The sequence below is a fragment of the Chiloscyllium punctatum genome, chromosome 1, assembly GCF_047496795.1.
Source record: "Chiloscyllium punctatum isolate Juve2018m chromosome 1, sChiPun1.3, whole genome shotgun sequence".
In the NCBI taxonomy this organism is placed as follows: domain Eukaryota; kingdom Metazoa; phylum Chordata; class Chondrichthyes; order Orectolobiformes; family Hemiscylliidae; genus Chiloscyllium; species Chiloscyllium punctatum.
The window spans coordinates 106194463-106213435 of NC_092739.1; the positions used below are offsets into that span (position 1 = coordinate 106194463).

General features: G+C 38.8%; 1 protein-coding gene across 1 annotated transcript in view; it reads right to left on the reverse strand.

Moving 5' to 3' along the window:
* Nucleotides 1–8226: 8226 nt before the first annotated feature.
* The window catches only part of dnajb5 (DnaJ heat shock protein family (Hsp40) member B5), an 86945-nt gene continuing 76198 nt past the window's right edge, over nucleotides 8227–18973 (reverse strand). The window contains exon 4 of the mRNA XM_072571747.1: nucleotides 8227–10774. Within this exon, the coding sequence (XP_072427848.1) occupies nucleotides 10541–10774 (234 nt within the window). The 3' untranslated portion in view covers nucleotides 8227–10540. The remainder of the gene's footprint in view (nucleotides 10775–18973) is intronic.

Consider the following 18973-nt stretch of genomic DNA (forward strand, 5'->3'; position numbering starts at 1 on the left):
CTGGAGTTTAGAAGAGTCAGACAGGTCTTAATTGCAACATATGAGACCCTGAGGGGACCTGACCTGGTGGATGCGGAAAGGATGTTCCCTCTTGTGGGAGAATCAAGTACTAGGAACCATAATTTAAAACTAAGGGTGACCCATTTAAGACATTTTGGAGGAATATCTTTCTCCTGGAATGCTGAGTATCTTTGTAATTTCTTCACTGAGAAGGCATTGAACGCAGAATCTTTAAATCTTTTAAGGCAAAAGTTGGTAGATTCTTTACTAAGAGTGATGCAAGATAATTGGGGATATAGAGTCAATGTTAAAATCAGATCAGCTATGCTTTTATTGAATGACATAGCAGGGTGAAAGAGCCAAATGGCCTACTCTTGTTCCTTGTTCATATGTTTGTCCAGAAGGTTACATTGGTTAAATGGCAAGAAACAGACTGTGTTTCTACCAAAGAAAGCCCATGTTGGCGCTGTCACTCCACTTGAGCCTCCTCCCAGTGAATTGATCATCTTAACTTTTCAATCATTTCCTACTCCCTGTAGTTCAGATAGAAAACACTGATGCAGATACAACCAATAGTGTTCTGTTGAAAAGCTTTGAAGGTTAGGGTCCAAAACTGGATTGTTATCCAAGCTATGGGCCAATTGACTTGGGTCACGAAAATTGGAGAATTAAACACAATGTTCAAAGAATTGTATGGGAAGTTGAGATTTTGATCCAATTGAAAGAGGAATAGATTTTCACAAGATGGGCACCACTTAAATTGGGCTGGGATAAATGGTCCTGATGAATTGTCACTAGGAATACAGAGAGGGTTTAATCTAAAAGAGCAGAGGGAGTTCAGATAGAGGAAATGTTGAAATTTAAAGAATAAAAGATAAGACATTATCCTCAAATCCTTCAGAAGGAGGGGGCACTGTAGAGGCTGGAGTGCATTACTCCTCCCTTCAATTCCATTTTAATTTAATCCCTGTCCTCTTTCTTTTCTACGACCTCGTATTTGTTATTGCTGCACCGACCTGGTAGGTCACACTTGTTAACTGTTCTTTTAATTAGTAACACTGGTGATTTACGATGGTTTGATTAAAATAGATCAAAGCCACGGAGCAGTATAATGACGAGCAAAGCAAAAAGGGACAGATATCAGCAGCAATAGTACATCAGCAAATATCATCACAATGAGATAGATCGATTGGTGACATGAATCAAAAGAAATGGTTTAGATCCGATCACTGTTAGAGTCCTAGAGATGTACAGTACAGAAACAGACCCTTCGGTCCAACTCCTACATGCCGACCAGATATCCCAATCCAATTTAGTCCCACCTGTCAGCACCTGGTCCATATCACTCCAAACCCTTCCTATTCATTTACCCATCCAGATGTTTTTTAAGTGTTACAACTTAAAGTGGCTCCACCACTTCCTCTGGCAGCTCATTCCATACATGTACCACCCTCTGAGTGAAAAAGTTACCCTTTAGGTCTCTCTTATATCTTTCCTCTCTCACCCTAAACCTGTGCCCTTTAGTTCTGGACTCCCCGACCCCAGGAAAAAGACTTTGTCTATTTATCCTATCCACGCCCCTCGTAATTTTGTAAATCTCTAAAAGGACACCCCTCAGCCTCCGACGCTCCAGGGAAAACAGCCCCAGCCTGTTCACCATCTTGCTATAGCTCAAATTCTCCAACCCTAGCAACATCCTTGTAAATCTTTTCTGAACCCTTTAAAGTTTCACAACATCTTTCCAAGAGGAAGGAAACCAGAATTGCACGCAATATTCCAACAGTGGCCTAACCAATGTCCTGCACCGCCGCAACATGACCTCCCTACTCCTGTACTCAATACTCAGACCAATAAAGGAAAGCATACCAAACGCCTTTTCACCATCCTATCTACCTGCAACTCCACTTTCAAGGAGCAATGCACCTGTACTCCAAGATCTCTTTGTTCAGCAACACTCCCTAGGACCTGACCATTAAGTGTATACGTCCTGCTAAGATTTGCTTTCCCAAAATGCAGCACCTCGCATTTATCTGAATTAAACTCCATCTGCCCCTTCTCAGCCTATTTGCCCATCTGATCAAGATCCTGTTGTAATCTGAGGTAACCTTCTTTGCTGTCCACTACACCTCCAATTTTGGTGTCATCTGAAAACTTACTAACTATATCTCTTATGCTCACATCCAAATCTTTTATATAAATGATGAAGAGGACCCAGCACCGATCCTTGTGGCACTCCACTGGTAACAGGCCTCCAGTCTGAAAAATAACCCTCCACCACCACCCTCTGTCTTCTACCTTTGAGCCAGTTCTGTATCCAAATGGCTTGTTCTCCTTGTATTCCGTAAGATCTAACCTTGCTAACCAGTCTCCCATGGGGAACCTTGTCGAACGCCTTACTGAAGTCCACATAGATCACCTCTACCGCTCTGCCCTCAACAATCCTCTTTGTTACTTCTTCAAAAAACTCAATTAAGTTTGTGAGACATGATTTCCCACACACAACCATGTTGACTATTCCTAATCAGTCCTTGCCTTTCCAAATACATATACATCCTGTCCCTCAGGATTCTGGCTCACTGGTCTATAGTTCCCTGGCTTGTCCTTACCACCCTTCTTAATCGGCGGCACCATGTTAGCCAACCTCCAGTTTTCTGGCACCTCACCTGTGACTATCGATGATACAAATATCTCCGCAAGAGGTCCAGCAATCTCTTCCCTACCTTCCCACTGAGTTCTAGGATACACCTGATCAGGTCCTGGGGATTTATCCACTTTTACACATTTGAAGGCATCCAGCACTTCCTCCTCTAACTTGGACATTTTTCAAGATGTCACCATCTATTTCCCTACATTGGATATCTTCCATGTCCTTTTCCACAGTAAATACTGATGCAAAATACTTGTTTAGTATCTCCCTCATTTTCTGTGGCTCCACACAAAGGCCGCCTTGCTGATCTTTGAGGGGCCCTATTCTCTCCCTAGTTACCCTTCTGTCCTTAACTTATTTGTAAAAACCCTTTGGATTCTCTTTAATTCTATTTGCCAAAGCTATCTCACACCCGTCCTCTTTTTGCCCTCCTGATTTCTCTCTCAAGTATACTCCTACTGCCTTTATACTCTTCTAGCTTGTAATGGATCCTGCCATCTCTCAATCTCAACTGAAAAGACAATGCAGAGCCTGCCCATGGGAAGGATGGGTGTTCCAAAAATAATTTAGTTGGCTTTCGCTGGGATTTCTGCCCATTAAACAGGAGGTTTGCCATCAGATCTGCCTCCATTTGACTAGGTGGAAGCTGAAAAGCCCCAGCAGTGTCAGACAAGTACAATGACCACTGCTGGGACTAAACAGAGGCTATTGGAGCCAAACACAAAGGTAAGGGGAAAGATAGTTTTTGCTGGCTGTGGCTGGCAGGACTTAGATGAGATGGGTGGAAGGTTGGGTTTGAGACACCCTGGCATTGCACAGAGGTCAAAATCAGAAACCAAAGGTGCTAGCTTATCCACTTGGCATAGTTGGATCTCCCCTTGCGACAATAATGACAGAGGAAGGTGGTGCCTCCATTTAAATGGCCAAATTAATTTTTAGATAGATATGAAAAGGAACTGTTTTATTTTCCATAGATGCTATCTGACCTGATGAGTAGTTTTGTTTTATTAGATTAGATTCTCTATAGTGTGGAAACAAGACCTTCGGCCCAATAAGTCCACATTGACCCTCCGAAGAGTAACCCAACCAGACCCATTTCCCTCTGACTAATGCAGCTAACATTATGGGCAATTTAGCATAGCCAATTCACCTGACCTGCACATCTTTGGACTGTGGAAGGAAACGGGAGAACCCGGAAGAAACCCACGCAGACACGGGGAGAATGTGCAAACTCCTCACAGACGTTCCAGCCCAAGGCTAGAATCAAACCTGGGTCCCTGGTGCTGTGAGGCAGCAGTGCTAACCCCTGAGCAACCAGGTATGGTACCTTTTTTTAAAAAGAATGTTTTGTTCCAACGGCTAACTAGTATTAATACCCTCCAGCACACCGAATTAAACACATGACCCTTTGAGTCTGCTCTACATTTGACACGATCATGGTTGATCTGTTTGTTTTAAATTCAACATTCCCATATACCCCAATAAACTTCAATTCCCTTGTATAACAAGAATCTACCTCTGCTTTAAAAGTATTCCATGGCCCTGCTTCCACCACCTTCCAAGGTAGAGTTCCAAACTCTTGCTACTCAAAAGAATTTCCCCAATTCAGTCCTTGAAGGGCAATACTAATTTTAAAACTGCAGCCTCCTAGTCCTAGACTCACACTCAAGAAGAAAAACACTTTTGTTGAGTATCTTAGATTAGATTAGATTACTTAGTGTGGAAACAGGCCCTTCGGCCCAACAAGTCCACACCGACCCGCCGAAGCGCAACCCACCCATTCCTCTACATTTACCCCTTTGCCTAACACTACGGGCAATTTAGCATGGCCAATTCACCTGACATGCACATCTTTGGACTATGGGAGGAAACTGGAGCACCCGGAGGAAACCCACGCAGACACGGGGAGAATGTGCAAACTCCACACAGTCGCCTGAGTCGGGAATTGAACCCGAGTCTCTGGCGCTGAGGCAGCAGTGCTAACCACTGTGCCACCCACAAATAGTCTTGTTGAGATTATTCAGATTCCTACACGTTTCAGTCAAGTCACTCCTCATGCTTCTAAATTCTAAATGGAAACAAGCACAACCTGTCCAACCCATTTTCATAAGAAAAACTTGCTCATTCTAGATATCAATCGAGCAAACTTCTCTGAATCACCTTTGTTGAATTTTTATGCTTTTTTAAAATAAGGAGACTAAAACTGCACAAGTATTTGAAACGTGATCTCACTTGTACTCTTTATATAACTGAAGACAACATCTTTAATTTTATGAAAGCATAGTACAGCATACACTAGAAACTTGAAATAAAAAAATAAATGGAGATACCTAACAAGACTGTGGACAGTTAATATATTGAGTTTGATATGACTTCTTCAGAACTGAAAGCTGGAAAATTTATGCTGTTGACACGGTGGGGGGGGGGGGGGGAAAGAGGAGGAGAGCGTGGAACAGATGGGCAGTGTGCACAGAGCAAAGGACAATTTCTTAACAACATAGATGATGACAAATGTAGTGGGAAAACTAAGTCATTAATGTAAATTGTAAAAGGTTGAGACTCATACTTTTGTGGGACTCCACTTGCTATATTTTCAAAGTAGTCTAATAATTTGATTATATATGTTGTGATTGTAATGGGGTGAGCCAGGTCAACGTCATAGAATGAGTTCCCTTATTGGACCAGATTAACAGCCCCAATGAGGGAACCCTGGCTGACAAGAGCAGGAGTGTCAGATATCTTCACTCTCAGAGCTGGCTTTCAGGGATCAGTGTCTTCAATTACACCTAGAATGGTTTGTTGACAGGATACCGCCTTCTGAATTCTCTTACTCGAATCTGCATACCAGCAGCAACTACAATGCCTTGTTGGCCCATATCCTGAAAAAAACGTTAACTGCTTGGCTTTGTTTTGGATATTTGCTGTGGGCTAACCTCTAGTTCCTCTATCCAGGATATATATCCTGAGTGAGGCTATATAATTGCTTTCACTCAAGCGATGTTTCCCAAGTAAGAACCAAAAGAAACTGCAGCTGTCGTAAATCAGAAATTGCTGTAAAAGCTCAGCAGGTCTGGCAGCATCTATGGAGTGAAATCAGTTAAATGTTTTGGATCGAAATTCTGAGGAAGGGTCATGGAACCCAAAACATTAACTCTGATTTCTCTCCACAGATGTTGCCAGGCCAGCTGAGCTTTTCCAGCAATTTCTGTTTGTATTGTTGGTGGTTCTCAAACTCAGTCGGATTGCTGAGGTTGTCTACTTCCATCAGAATCCACTGCAACTCAGATGCTCCACTTGGCATATTTTCTCATGATAAAGTGAGCTGCAGTGCCTATTTGAGGTTTGTGATTTTTTGAGAGGATTTGTTGCTCAGGTTGAGGTTCAGGTTCTAAGTTTGCTCGCTGAGCTGGTAGGACTGTTCTCAGACATTTCGTCAGCATGCTTGGTAACATCAGCGAGTCTCCGTTGAAGTACTGGTGTTCTGTCCTGCTTTCTATTTATGTGTCTTGATCTGTTAAGGTGGATGATATCATTTGTTTTTTTCTCTCAGGTTGGTTAATGGGGTCCAAATTGATGTGTTTATTGATGGAGTTCCAGTTTGAATGCCAGGCCTCTCGGAATTCCCATGCATGTCTCTGTTTAGCCTGTCCTAGAATGGATGTGTTTTCCCAGTCAAACTGGTGTTCTTCATCTGTGTGTAAGGATACTAGTGATAGCTGGTCACATCTTTTGGTGGCTAGTTGTCTCAAAAATAAGAGGCAGCTTGGATTTGTAATATTCCTTAACTAAATCCATCAACTCTTGAAACGTTTTAGTATCTGGTGCCTCAGGGAAGGTTAATAACTGAAAATACTGTGGGTCCACAAGCTATCAAGAGAATTACTTCTTGCTTTTCATCTGCCCCCAATGTTAGTTACCTGGAAAGAAAAATGCACTCTTTCCACATTTGATCCTGCTGTCGAAGACTGGGCCCAAAGTCAAGTTTCCCAAATGAGAGCATGATGCTGGAAATGCTGACCCTAACTCAAAGATGACTGCTGTGAGCAAATTTCTTCAGGATCATGCTTTTCTCTTGTCACTAGTGAAATAACTCCACAACTGCTGGTAGCCTGTCACCAAGTCACCCTTATTTACATGTGGAGAGTCCTTGACACTGATTCAGCTCTCAGAATGAACAGGATGTCTGACACTCTGTTCTTATCTGTCAGTCTTGGCTAACAGCCCCAAAGAACTCATATTCTATAATGTCTATCAGGCTGACCTCATCACAATCATTACAGATGTCTCTTTCATTAAACCTCGCAGATTCTCCTCAATTGCCTTGAATGTTTCTAAGTGTGTGGCTATAATCTCATTGATGACCGATTCAACATCTTCCCAAAACCGACATCAAGCTCACTGGAATGTTTTAAGTATCCTCTTTAATGAAGATGGAAGCAAAAATATTTGTTCATTTCATCCACCATTTCCTTACGTACCATCAATCCCCCATTCTCATTCTCTACAGAGGCCAAGACAGTCATTTTACATAGTCTTTTTCTATAAACTTGTAAAAACACTTGCTATCCATTTTTTTTGTTTCTATTCTAATTTCATCCTCTTGGTTAGCCTTTTAGTCACTGTCTGACATTCTTTAAACTCTGACCTGCCACTCCTCCATTGTGCAGTTATATGCTTTTTCCTCCAGTTTGATGTTTTCACTCGCTATTTTAGCTAACCAAGGATGGTGGGTCCTTCCTTTAGAAATTTTTCTTCAGCGTAGGAATGTACTTCTGAAATAGCTTCTTAAAATGTCGACCACAGCATCTGTCTGGATCTATCTTCTAGTCTAATTGTTTAACCTACTAATTTTAGATCTAATCTTCTCCCTTTCAACCAGTATATAAAATTCACTATACTGTGATCACTGCTACTTTGAAGTGTCTTTATTCGAGGTTATTAGTTATCCTAATCACACAAGACTAATATGTGTTCTTTGGTTGGTTTCAGAATGTACTGCTCTAATAAATTCTCTCAAAACATTGTGTAAACTGCTCATCCAGGCTCCTACTGCTAATCCGAGTTTTCCAAGCTATGGGTTTTGAGTCACATGTAGGCCAGATCAAGTGAAGATTGCAGATTTCCTTTGCTGAAGGACATTAGAGAATACATAGCTATTTCTGGCAATGGTTTCATGGTCATCATCGAATTAAATAAATATCTGTAATAAAGAATCTAAATTCCACTATCTGCTGATGTGGGATTTAAACGTGTGTCCTAAGGGCATCATCCGAGTTTCCAGATTAATAATCTAACAATAATACCATCAGACTATTGCCACTCCATCATCATTGCTCCACATATCCATTTCGCTTTAACCTGTCTCTTGCTTCTTGCTCTTTGCATATTTGAATAACAATCTCTTGGAAATCTGAGTGATCTTATTTGAAATTTGTAATTTTTCTTTTTCAAATCTTGAGGGTTGTCTATTTAATCACAATTACAAAATAAATTTATATAAACTAACTTTGTTATTCAATAAAATGTCCAAATTAAACTACTGTACTGTTGATAAATACAACTTAAGTTTTTGAAAAATGTTCAGTCAAAATGCAGTTTATTCTTTAAGAATTAAGATACAGATGGAAGTATTGAAACAGTCAACAATTTATAGGTTTGAAAAAGTATCCTTGTGGATTTTTCTTCTTTTGAAAGTCTTTTTAGAATTAAAAAAAGTAATATGCAGGAAGAGAATTTCACATTTTTTCTTAGCAGTACCTGTACTGCTTCCATTATTTTCCTGCTTGTACAATACAATGGAATTTTGTAACCAAAACTAGTGTCAGCTCTACGTCTCATCCACAAAATAAAGTGAGAAAGGCAGATTCAGAAAACTTATCCAGCATTAGCAATGCTGTCACGTTCTTTACAAGTATTTTTTTAAATGAATGCTTAAGAGACTTGTATTGCCATGTTTTACATTTAAATAATTGATTAGACATATAAAATGCAGGAAAAAAAGGATGAAGCATTGCAAAACTTCTAGTCAATGCAGTTTGCACTTTCCCTTAGTAAGTAAATGTGGTTTAACCAAATGGGGACAAAGGAGGACAGGGGGATGGTAAACAGAAATGTTGCTTAATAATTTTGTATTTTGATGAGACTAGAAAATGTTTGTGTAATCCCCTAAAGAGAGAAATTTACCAGATTATAAATGAAAATAATTGTTCCGTTTAATGTAAAGTTTCATAGCAGCAGATATACTCAGCAAAAACATGCAACCCTAGAGTTACAGTGCAAACACAAACACTTCCCCACAGCAATTTTTCAATATCAGTTGAAGGGGTCCAAAAGAGACCACCAAAACAAACCCCTCTCTTAGCTCTCGCGTGCTTACATAGCTTCGTTTAAGATTGTGAAACTGCACCAACTTTGACCATCAGAATAGCATAAACAAAGCACAATGCCCTATTTTAAAAAGTGATGTGAACTAGAATAGGAGTGTTTCAGCATACTGAGAGCTAAACAAGAATAAATTGTTTGGCTAGGCTGCGCAGGAAAAGCATGGTACAATAATATTCCAAAAATGCTGATAAAATAATGAAGATGGTCAGTAATTGGAAAGTGAATATGAAATCTAATTTAATCATAAAATTTGTGGTGATGTTGGGAAAACTGGATGAATTTTTAAAAATGTGATATAATTTAAATATTGAAAAGAAAAGGAGGTCAAAAATAACTCAAACTTAATCAGTTATTAGGACTGCAGTGACTGTTAGCAGAAAGTAGAAAATTTAATCATGACATTATAGAAAGGAACTCACAGAAGAAAATACAAAGTTGAACATTTGACATGTGAGAAATATTAAACGGAATTTTTTTGCAATTGATCTGAGGGTAAGTCAAGAGTATAACAGTTTTATTAAAATGCCTTAATGTAAATAATTTCAGCATTAAGAAACTTGGTTCAGTTCTAAATTGAGAAATTGTCAGCCTCCAAAGCTACCTGTTCTGTTGCATACAGATGACTTTACAAGATACTGCTAGTTTTTAGTATTTAAAATCTTGAATTGTGCACACAGTTTATTATTGTCATAACCAATTAGTTTAAAAACCACTTCATTTTCTCACTATTAATGGTATGCCAAATATACATTGTTGCAAATAAGCTTGCTTTTAAGGAACAATGGTTCCTCTACATACAAGGGTTGCTTCTGCCTTCACTATTTTCATTGTATAGATCCAAATGTAATTCTGATTGCTGACTTAACCTCTTAATTTAACCCCTTGTGGAACAAGTTTTAAAAAAATATAAATCAATACTGCTGCAAGTTTTTATAGCTTGAAACTTTTGATTCAGTGGACTTCTATCAACCCATACAGCTATTCCATGGTTCCAACAAGCCCCTACCATTTTATGGCACTGTGATGACTTGTGCTTCAAAACTACTGACCAGAGTTAATCTAGTTTAAAATTAATAAGTGTTTTTCTGGAAGAATAATATTTAAAGCTCATCTCTCAAACTGCCACCTCTAGTTTATTATGCAGGTACTTCAGTTTCTACATAATTACTCTATATTGACAAACCCAGCTTTAAAGATGTAGCACTGCACCATACCTTTTCGAATACAAACATATTTAAAATAAGTTTACCACATCTACACCTGCATACCCACCATGACAGTGGTGAATTTCAGTATGCATCAAGATTATTATTCCACTAAAACAGATTCAACAGTTCTTTTTCACACTTACCATTGTTATTACAAGGCTCAGCATACAAAAGAACTGAAATGCTCGGTCTTAAAATAATTTTCTTTAAAATGGATTACATTATATTAGAAAATGGATGATCCTTTTGTTCTCCTCTTCAAACTTCTGGCACTGTATTAAATATTGCTTTGATTTGAGTTCTAAGAAATTGGAAGATGTTGCTTCAGGATTTCTTTTGTTGTTTGAGACATTTTGTCAGGAAATTTTATTTGAAACTCTGCTATATAGTCACCGCGTTGAGTAGGTGTCTTAGGAAACGGTAAACCCTCTCCTCTCAGCCTCTTCACAGTCCCAGGCTTGATAACATCATTGCATGGTAGGGGAATCACTCTGCCATCAATTGTAGGAATATTAACTGTACAGCCACACAAGGCCTATGAAAGTAAACAAATGTTTAATTATACTAAGATATTAAAATCCACTTTTCTGACAAAAAATGTAATACAAACAAGTACATAAAATGGAACAGGAGAAAATCAATGTATTGCATCAGGGATTTTTTTAGAACAGAAAGGGAAGTTTTGTGTTACATTACTAAACAAATAACAAGGCATCTTTAGGGATCAGGGAGATTTGACAGATATCAGATTCACATAATACAAAATTTAAAAGGAGGTGCTTTGTGACCAGAATTATCTTTTAAAAATTTTCTTAAAGCTCTGTATTCATAATCAGGCAGACCTGTAGAGATTATTTTCTACATCATTTGACACATGTTGGGTCAAGGTATGCTAACGATTGCATCTGATAAAATGGTGTAATCCAACCTGAAGTTACAGGTAATTGGACGTTTGTAGATGTTATTTAAAAAAAATGCAAGAAGACATTTTATTTAAATTGAAATAACAGTCTTTGGATTGTTTAGAAAGCAAATTAAACTCAAAAAAGACAACATTTTTTGCTTGGAGAAGAAACATTTTGCAGCTATCCTGGATTTGATGATAAATTTCACTTAATCATCCTGAACTGTGGGGACAGGTTAGGTACTTTCCCAGATAGGATGGCAATGTTTGAAAACTTAAGGGGAAAGTAAATTATCCCAAGTTCTTGTGGACTAGAGTACAAAAGATCACACAATGCACCACACTATTTCCAATCTGGTTGGTCTTCAATAAGTTGAGATGTGTAGTTTTAGGCCATAAAAATAATCTAATCAAATTAGAACAAAGAACAATACAGCATGGGGACAGGCCCTTTGCCAACACATTTTGCCCTTCCATGTTAAAGCTGTCTTCATTTACAAGATCCCTATCCCTCTATTCCCTTTCTATTCATGTATTTGTCCAAATGCTGCTTGAGTACTACTGTTGTCTGTTCCTACAACCTCTTCCAGCAGCACATTTCATTCACTCACCACTCCGTGAAAAATTTGCCTCACACATCTGTTTTAAATTTCTCCCCCACCCATGATTCTCTCACTTTTTCCCCTAGTACTTGACCCCTCCATCCTGGAAAGTGCCTTATACTGTTCACTCTATCCATGCCATTCACAATCTTATAAATTTATCAGGTTGTCCCTCAACCTCCTGCATTCCAGTAAAGACAAACCCAGTCTATCCAACCCTTCTTCATAGTTAAAATCCCCCATACCAAGCAACATTTCGGTAAATCTTTTCTGCACTTTCTCCAATGCATTCACATCCTTCTTGTAGTTTGGCAACCAGAACTGTACACAATATTCCAAGTGTGGCCTAACTAAAGCTACGCTGCAAGTTTATAGAACTTTCCTATCCTTATACTCAATGCTCCTTCCAACAAAGGCAAGCATGCCATTGGCCTTTTTTACTACCTTATCTACCTGCACTACCATTTTCAGTGATCTGTAGACCTGCACGCCCAGATCCCTCTGCATATCAATACAAGTGTTCTGCCATTCAATGTATAATTTCCACCCGTACTTGACCTTTCAAAATGCATCACCACACATTTGTCCAGATTAAACTCCATCTGCCATTTTTCTGTCATTGCCATCAACTGATCTATCCTGCTGTATCCTCTGACAATCCTCCTCACTGTCCGTAACGCCAATCTTTGTATCATCCATATACTTACTAATTAGACCAGTCACATTTTCCTCCAAATGATTTATGTAGATCACAAACAGAAGTCCCAGCACTGATTCCTGTGGAACACCACTAGTCATAATCCATCATTCCAAAAAGCAATCTTCCACCATGACCTTCTGTCTCCCATGACTGAGTCAGCTTTGTATACGTCTTGCCAGCTCATCCCTGACACCATATGACTTCACCTTTTGTACCAGTCTGCCATGCCAGACCTTGTCAAAGGCTTTAGTGAAGTCCATGTAGATAACATCAACTGCTTTTCCCTCAATTATCTTTGTCACCTCAAAAACCTCGATCAGGTTAGTGAAGCACAATCTTATATACAAGTATTATCAAATTTCTATCCATGGAGTCAATCTGATGAACCATGTCACAATATTACCATGAAAAAGGTTATTTAGAAGTGTACTGCTAACTACCTAAATGAAAAAACTTTCCTAGGCTCACCAAGTTCTTAAATACTTGTAAAATTCAGTACCAGTTATCAATATGCAAAGCACAGAGAAGGAAAGTTATTGTCTCCTATCCAGTTTGTTGATGCTATATAGCTGAGCACTGAAGTGCCAACACCTTTATTAATATTAAAACCAGTCGATCAACATTTAGGTATCATAACGTTTAATACAAACTGCATCATCAATTCTGAAGCCACAATGCATTGAATTCCTTTATTTACCATCCCACAAATAAGAGCAGCCCAACATGTAACTAACACAAACTTTCAACTCTGAAATAATGTAGGAGCAGGAGGCTATTCAGCCCATTGAGTCTGTTCTGCCATTCAATGGGATTGTGGTTAATCTAATAATCCTCAACTCCACTTTCCTTCATTTTCCCCAAACCCATGATTCTCTCAGTGATTAAAGAGCTGTCCATCTTAGCCTTGAGTATACCTAATGACCCAGCTTCAACAGCCCTATGACAAAGAATTCTACATCTATCTGCTATGTCCCTGAACAATATTTCAGAAATGTCTCTTATTCTAAATTCCAATGAGTACAGGCCTGGCCTACTCAACCTCTTTCATAAGACAGAGTCTCTCCATCTGTGGTACAAACAGAATGCTGGAGAAACTCAAGTCTGGCAGCATCTGTAGTGACAGAAGTAGGGATAACACTTCAAGTCCAGTATGATTACTTCAAAACAAGATCCTCAAAAAGTCATGCTAGACCTGAACTGTTAATGGTTTCTCTTTCCACAAGTACTGCTAGATCTAAGTTTCTCCAACACTCTGTGCTTGTTTCAGGTTCCCATTATCTGCAATATTTTGCCTTCGTATATATTATCAGCTTAGTGAATCTTCTCTGGTTCATTGCCTCCAAAGTCAGTATCTGATTCCTTAGAATAAAGGGACCTAAAACTGTTCTTCATATTTCACTGTGGCCTGAGTAGTGCCTTGTATAGTTCTAGCAAACCTTTTCTGCTTCTTTTATACTCTATTGCCTTTGAAATAAAAGCTAACATTTCCATTTGCCTTCCCTTTCACCTACTTAACTTGGATGCTAATGTTTGTGATTCATGGATGAGGATTCCCAAACCCCTTTGTTTTGTAGCTTTCTCCATTTAAATATTCAGCTCATATACCAAGTTTTTGCCCACTTGTTTAACCTGTCTATACCTCTTGAAAGACTCGTATATCATGCTCATCAATTGTCTTCAAACCTATTTTTGTGTTTTCCGCAACTTGGCTACAGTACATTCACTTTCCTCAGCCAAGTCATTAATACATATTGTGGCCCCAGCATGAATCCATGGGTCATATCCTTAGTCACAGGTTGCCATCCTGAACGATGAGCCCCTTATCCCAACTGTCTTCTATTAGTTAGCCAATCCTCTATTTAATGTTCTTTCCAACACCATGGACTCCAATCTTAAGTAGCCTAATGTGTGGAACTTCATAAAATGCCTTCAGAAAATCTAAATATTTCATCCATTTCTTCTCCACTATCTACCCTGTTTGATACCTCCTAAAAAAAATTCCAGTAAAATTGTCAGTCATGGTTTCTTCTTCATGAAGCCATGCAAATTATGTATTCTGAATGCTCTGCTGCATTTCCCTGTAATAGACATGAAGTGAACTGGCCTTTGGTTACCTGTTTTTTTTTGTCTCTTTCCATTTTTAAATAAAACTGCCAACACTAACAGTTTTACAAGCCTCTGGAATTTTTCCAGAACTTAAAGATTCCTGGAAGATCATCCACTCTCTACTGTTACTTCCTTTAATATCATCCGATGCATCCCACTGGGTTTAGTGGTTTTATTGGTTTTTAGCCCCATTACTTTTCCAAGCACCTTTTCTCTAACAATAGTTATTGCATCTGTTTCCGATCATCCTTTTAAAAATTCAGACCATTTATTCCGAACTCTAAAACGCACACAATGCAACTTAAAAACAGCGCAGAACATACTCCATATATTCAAGTGTGCAAATTAAGGTTTTAAATCCTTCTAATCATCATTTTATATGTGAGAGAAGAAGAAATGGTGAGAAGTGGATAAGTTTGGGATAAGAAATACATTTCAAACTACTAAAAGGAAAAATATTCTTATTGGAATGCCCATGTATTTTTTCAGTTATAAGAGTGATTTTTAAACATTTATTCATGCGCATCACTGGCTTGGCTAACATTTATTGCATATCCCTAGTTGCCCAGACAGCAGTTAAGAATCAGCTGCATTACAGTGGGTCTAGAGTCTCAGTAAGCCTAGACCAGGTAAAGATAGTAGTTTCCCTCCTGAAAGGATATTAGTGAACTAGAAGAGCTTTTCCTGACTATCAGCAATGGTTTCCTGATTATCATTATACTCTTAATTCCAGATTTTTAAAAAAAATCACTATCTGTCAGAATGGGAGTTGAACCTAGGCCACCAGAACACCACTTGGGTCTCTGGTAATAATACCATAAGGCCACCTTAAAAGATGAGCAAAAATGTTGCAGTCTTTAAAGAAAAAAGGAATATATCAGAGAATGTGGTCCTGAAATGGTTTAGAATGAGTTAAGAAGATTTTAACTATAATAATAACACAAGTGATTAAACTAAAGAAAAGCAAAATACCAAGGTCTAGCAATATATATCCTAGGATACGAAGGAAGATGAGAGAGGAAGCTGCAAGGATCCTAGAAATTGTCTTACAGGGTTTGGAAGTATTGATGTGTGCTGCCGGAATGGAAATAGCCAATGTAGTATTGAATTTTGCAATCGAAGTACAGAGGGAGAGTGAGGACTACTAATGCTGGAGATCAGTGTCGTGAGTGTGGTGCTGGAAAAGCACAGCAGGTCAGGCAGCATCCGAGAAGCAAGAGAATCGATGTTTCAAGCATAAGCCCTTCAGAAATTCCTGATGAAGGACTTATGCCTGAAATGTCAATTCGCCTGCTCCTCGGATGCTGCCTGACCTGCTGTGCTTTTCCAGCACCACACTCTCGACAATTGAAGTACAGAACTAACATCTCATTTACAAGCCAGTAGTTTAACAGTCTGGTAAAACTTGGAACACGCTTCAAAATATGAAATGCTCTTTTTCACTGGCAACACCTTTATATTCATATAGAACCTTTAATGCAATGAAACATCCCAAGGAACATCACATGAATCTAAAAATTATGACATTGAGCCATCTAAGAAATACAAGTTAGATAATGATTTTAAAACCTACTTCTTTAATCAATTTTTTTGGAGTGTTTTAAAGGAGGAAGGCAAGATAGAAAAGAAGAGAGGGGCAAAGAAGGTATTCTTTGGAGCTGAGACAACTAATGATAAATAGAGAACAATTAAAAGTTGGGAATGTGCAAGAAGCCAGAATTAGGGGTACGGATAATCTTGGAGGGTTGTGGGTTTGGAAGACATTAAAGAAAGAAAGAAGGGTTGGACTATGAAGTGAATTAAAAATAAGGATGAGAATTTCATAATCAAACCTTTGCTTGGGGGAGCCAACATAGGTCAGTGAGCACAGGGACAACAGGGGAAGTTGAAAGTTAAACTCTGGCAGCTGAGTTTCAGATGACCTCAAACCTTAAAAGGGTAAAATGAGGAGTCCACTTGAGTAGATTAGTCTAAAAGCAACAACAGGCATGAATGAGTGTTTCAACATGGAAATGAGCTGAAATGGGGCAAAATTCAGCAATGTTCTGGAGGGGAAAATAGGTGGTCTTAGTGATAGCAATGAAATGAGGTTGTAAGTTCATATTTGGATCAAATGTGACACCAATGTTATGAACAGATTGAATTCATCTCAGTTGTCAGGAAGAGGGATGAAGGCAGTAGTTAGGAAATGGAGTTTGGAATGTGCAAGTAAAATAATGGTGTGAAATTTTTGTTCATCCAGTATTGATAAGTTCGCTAAAGCAGAGAGGTGCTGGTGTGATAGAACTGGATGCCTTCTATGTACAAGTGAAAACAAATGCTGTGACTGCAGATGATGTCACTGAGGGGGGGAAAAGAGTGTAGATCAGAAAAAAGGAGGAGCCAAGGTTAGATTCTTCTGGGACAGCAGGGATTACTGCAGGAACAAAAAAGATTCCCTGGCTGCAATCTGATAGATAGGAGGTGGTGAGAAGCTAAGTTTATGATTATAAATCATTCAATACTGGACTAATGCTCTGGAGACAAGTTCAAATTACATCAAGGCAAAATTTAAATTCAATTTATGAATCTGGAATAAAATGTCAATTTTCTTAATGATTGTGAAACTTCCAGATTGTCAAACAAAAAGGTATCTAAAGTCTTAATTTCTTTCAGAAGGAAATCTGTCACCCTTACCCAGTCTGATCGATACGCAAGTCCAGTTTTTCAGCAATGTGGTTGATACATAACTATCCTCTCCAATGGCCTAGCAAACAGACCACACTATTCAAGAGTAATTTGGCATAGACAACAAATGATGGTTTTTTCAATGACATATTCCATGATAGACAGTCAACTCCTTACTTAATAGTTTAACTGTCCAACTTCATTCATGATTGGATGCGGCAGGACTGCAGAACTTTGATCTGATCCTAAATAAAAAAGTGCTATAGAAACTCTGCAGTCTGGCAGCATCTGTGGAGAGGGAAACAGTTAACGTTTCAATTCTGGTATGAATTTTCTTTGTTACTCATTACATAAAATGTTCATACCTCTTCTCTACCATTATTAACAGTTCCTTTGTCTTTTACTCTGAGGCATCTAAGCCATTTTTTCTGCTTACTTCTCCCCCTCTATTTTCCAAAGACATAATGCCAAACCATTTTTCCAGCCTCTTTCCAGCTCTAGGAAAGAGTCATACTGGACTTGAAATGTTAGCTCTGATTCTATCTCTACAGGTGCTGCCGGACAGTGAGTCTCTAGAATTTCCTATTTTTGATTTTTTTAATCCAATTTTTTTCCCATAGTATGCAGTTTCTACTGTTTAGTGTGTACATAGTCCCATGTTGTAGCTTCAGCAAACTGGCAACTAATTTTTTAATTCTGTCTGATACAGCTTTAGGCTTGCTTTCCTTTATGTTTTGTTGAAGCAAAGTTGGTCTCCTGCCTTGTTGGGGATGGCAGAGTGAAGGATAAACTGGGCCACGAGATAATTGTCGTTGAATACAATTTCATAGCTGGTAATAGCTGGCACTGAGTTGCAAGCTTCTAAATCTACTCCATATCTACCCAATTTTATACCACACTAGCAAGTATTATAGAGTGCTTCTGCAGTCTGAAGAATTCTATTTCCCTATGGACTGTGCAGTGATTAGTCTTACCAATATTGTCACAGAAAGATGTATGTTCAGGTAGATGGATGAAGGTCAAGAGGCGCTTTTTCTTCTAGGTTATCTTATCACCTCCTGCTGACCCCATCTGGCAGATGTGTCCTTAGCAGATGTTTCCGTCATCATCAGTAGTGATGTTACACAGCAACTCTTGTTGGGCATTGAAGCCCTCCACCTGAAGGATATTCGGAGCCTTTGTTATCTTCAGTGTTTTTACGAAGTGAGAGTGTTCAACATGGAGGAGCAAGAATTCATCAGCTGAGAGGACAGTAGACAGTAATCAGATTTCCTTGCTACAAGTCTGACCTGAGGAGTGCCAGAGTCCAACCCCTAAAGAAGCTTCCAAACGCACACCTCTACCCTTATTCTTCTAGGTGGTGCAGAAACATGATCTGTAATTCCCTTGACATGTCACTGATTGTTTCTTCACTGACACCGATTCAAAATTCTGAAACTCTGTCCCTAGGAGCCCTTTAGTCTACCTACACCTAATGGACTTCACAGCTTCGAGATAGCACTCGGCATTACCTGCTCAAGGCCAAATAGAAATGAAAAGAAATGGTCGCCTTCCAACAATATTGACATCTCAAAAATGAATTAGAAAGTGTCGGGATATCTCATCAGCTCATATTAAACACAAGGATAGAACCAGGTATGAACTGATAATGGAATTCATAGTGTGCACGTGTACAAAAGACATGTTAAATAAAGTCCAAGCATAACAGTGCATCTTTGATCCACAGTAATGAATTAGTCAGCTCTTCAAAATGTG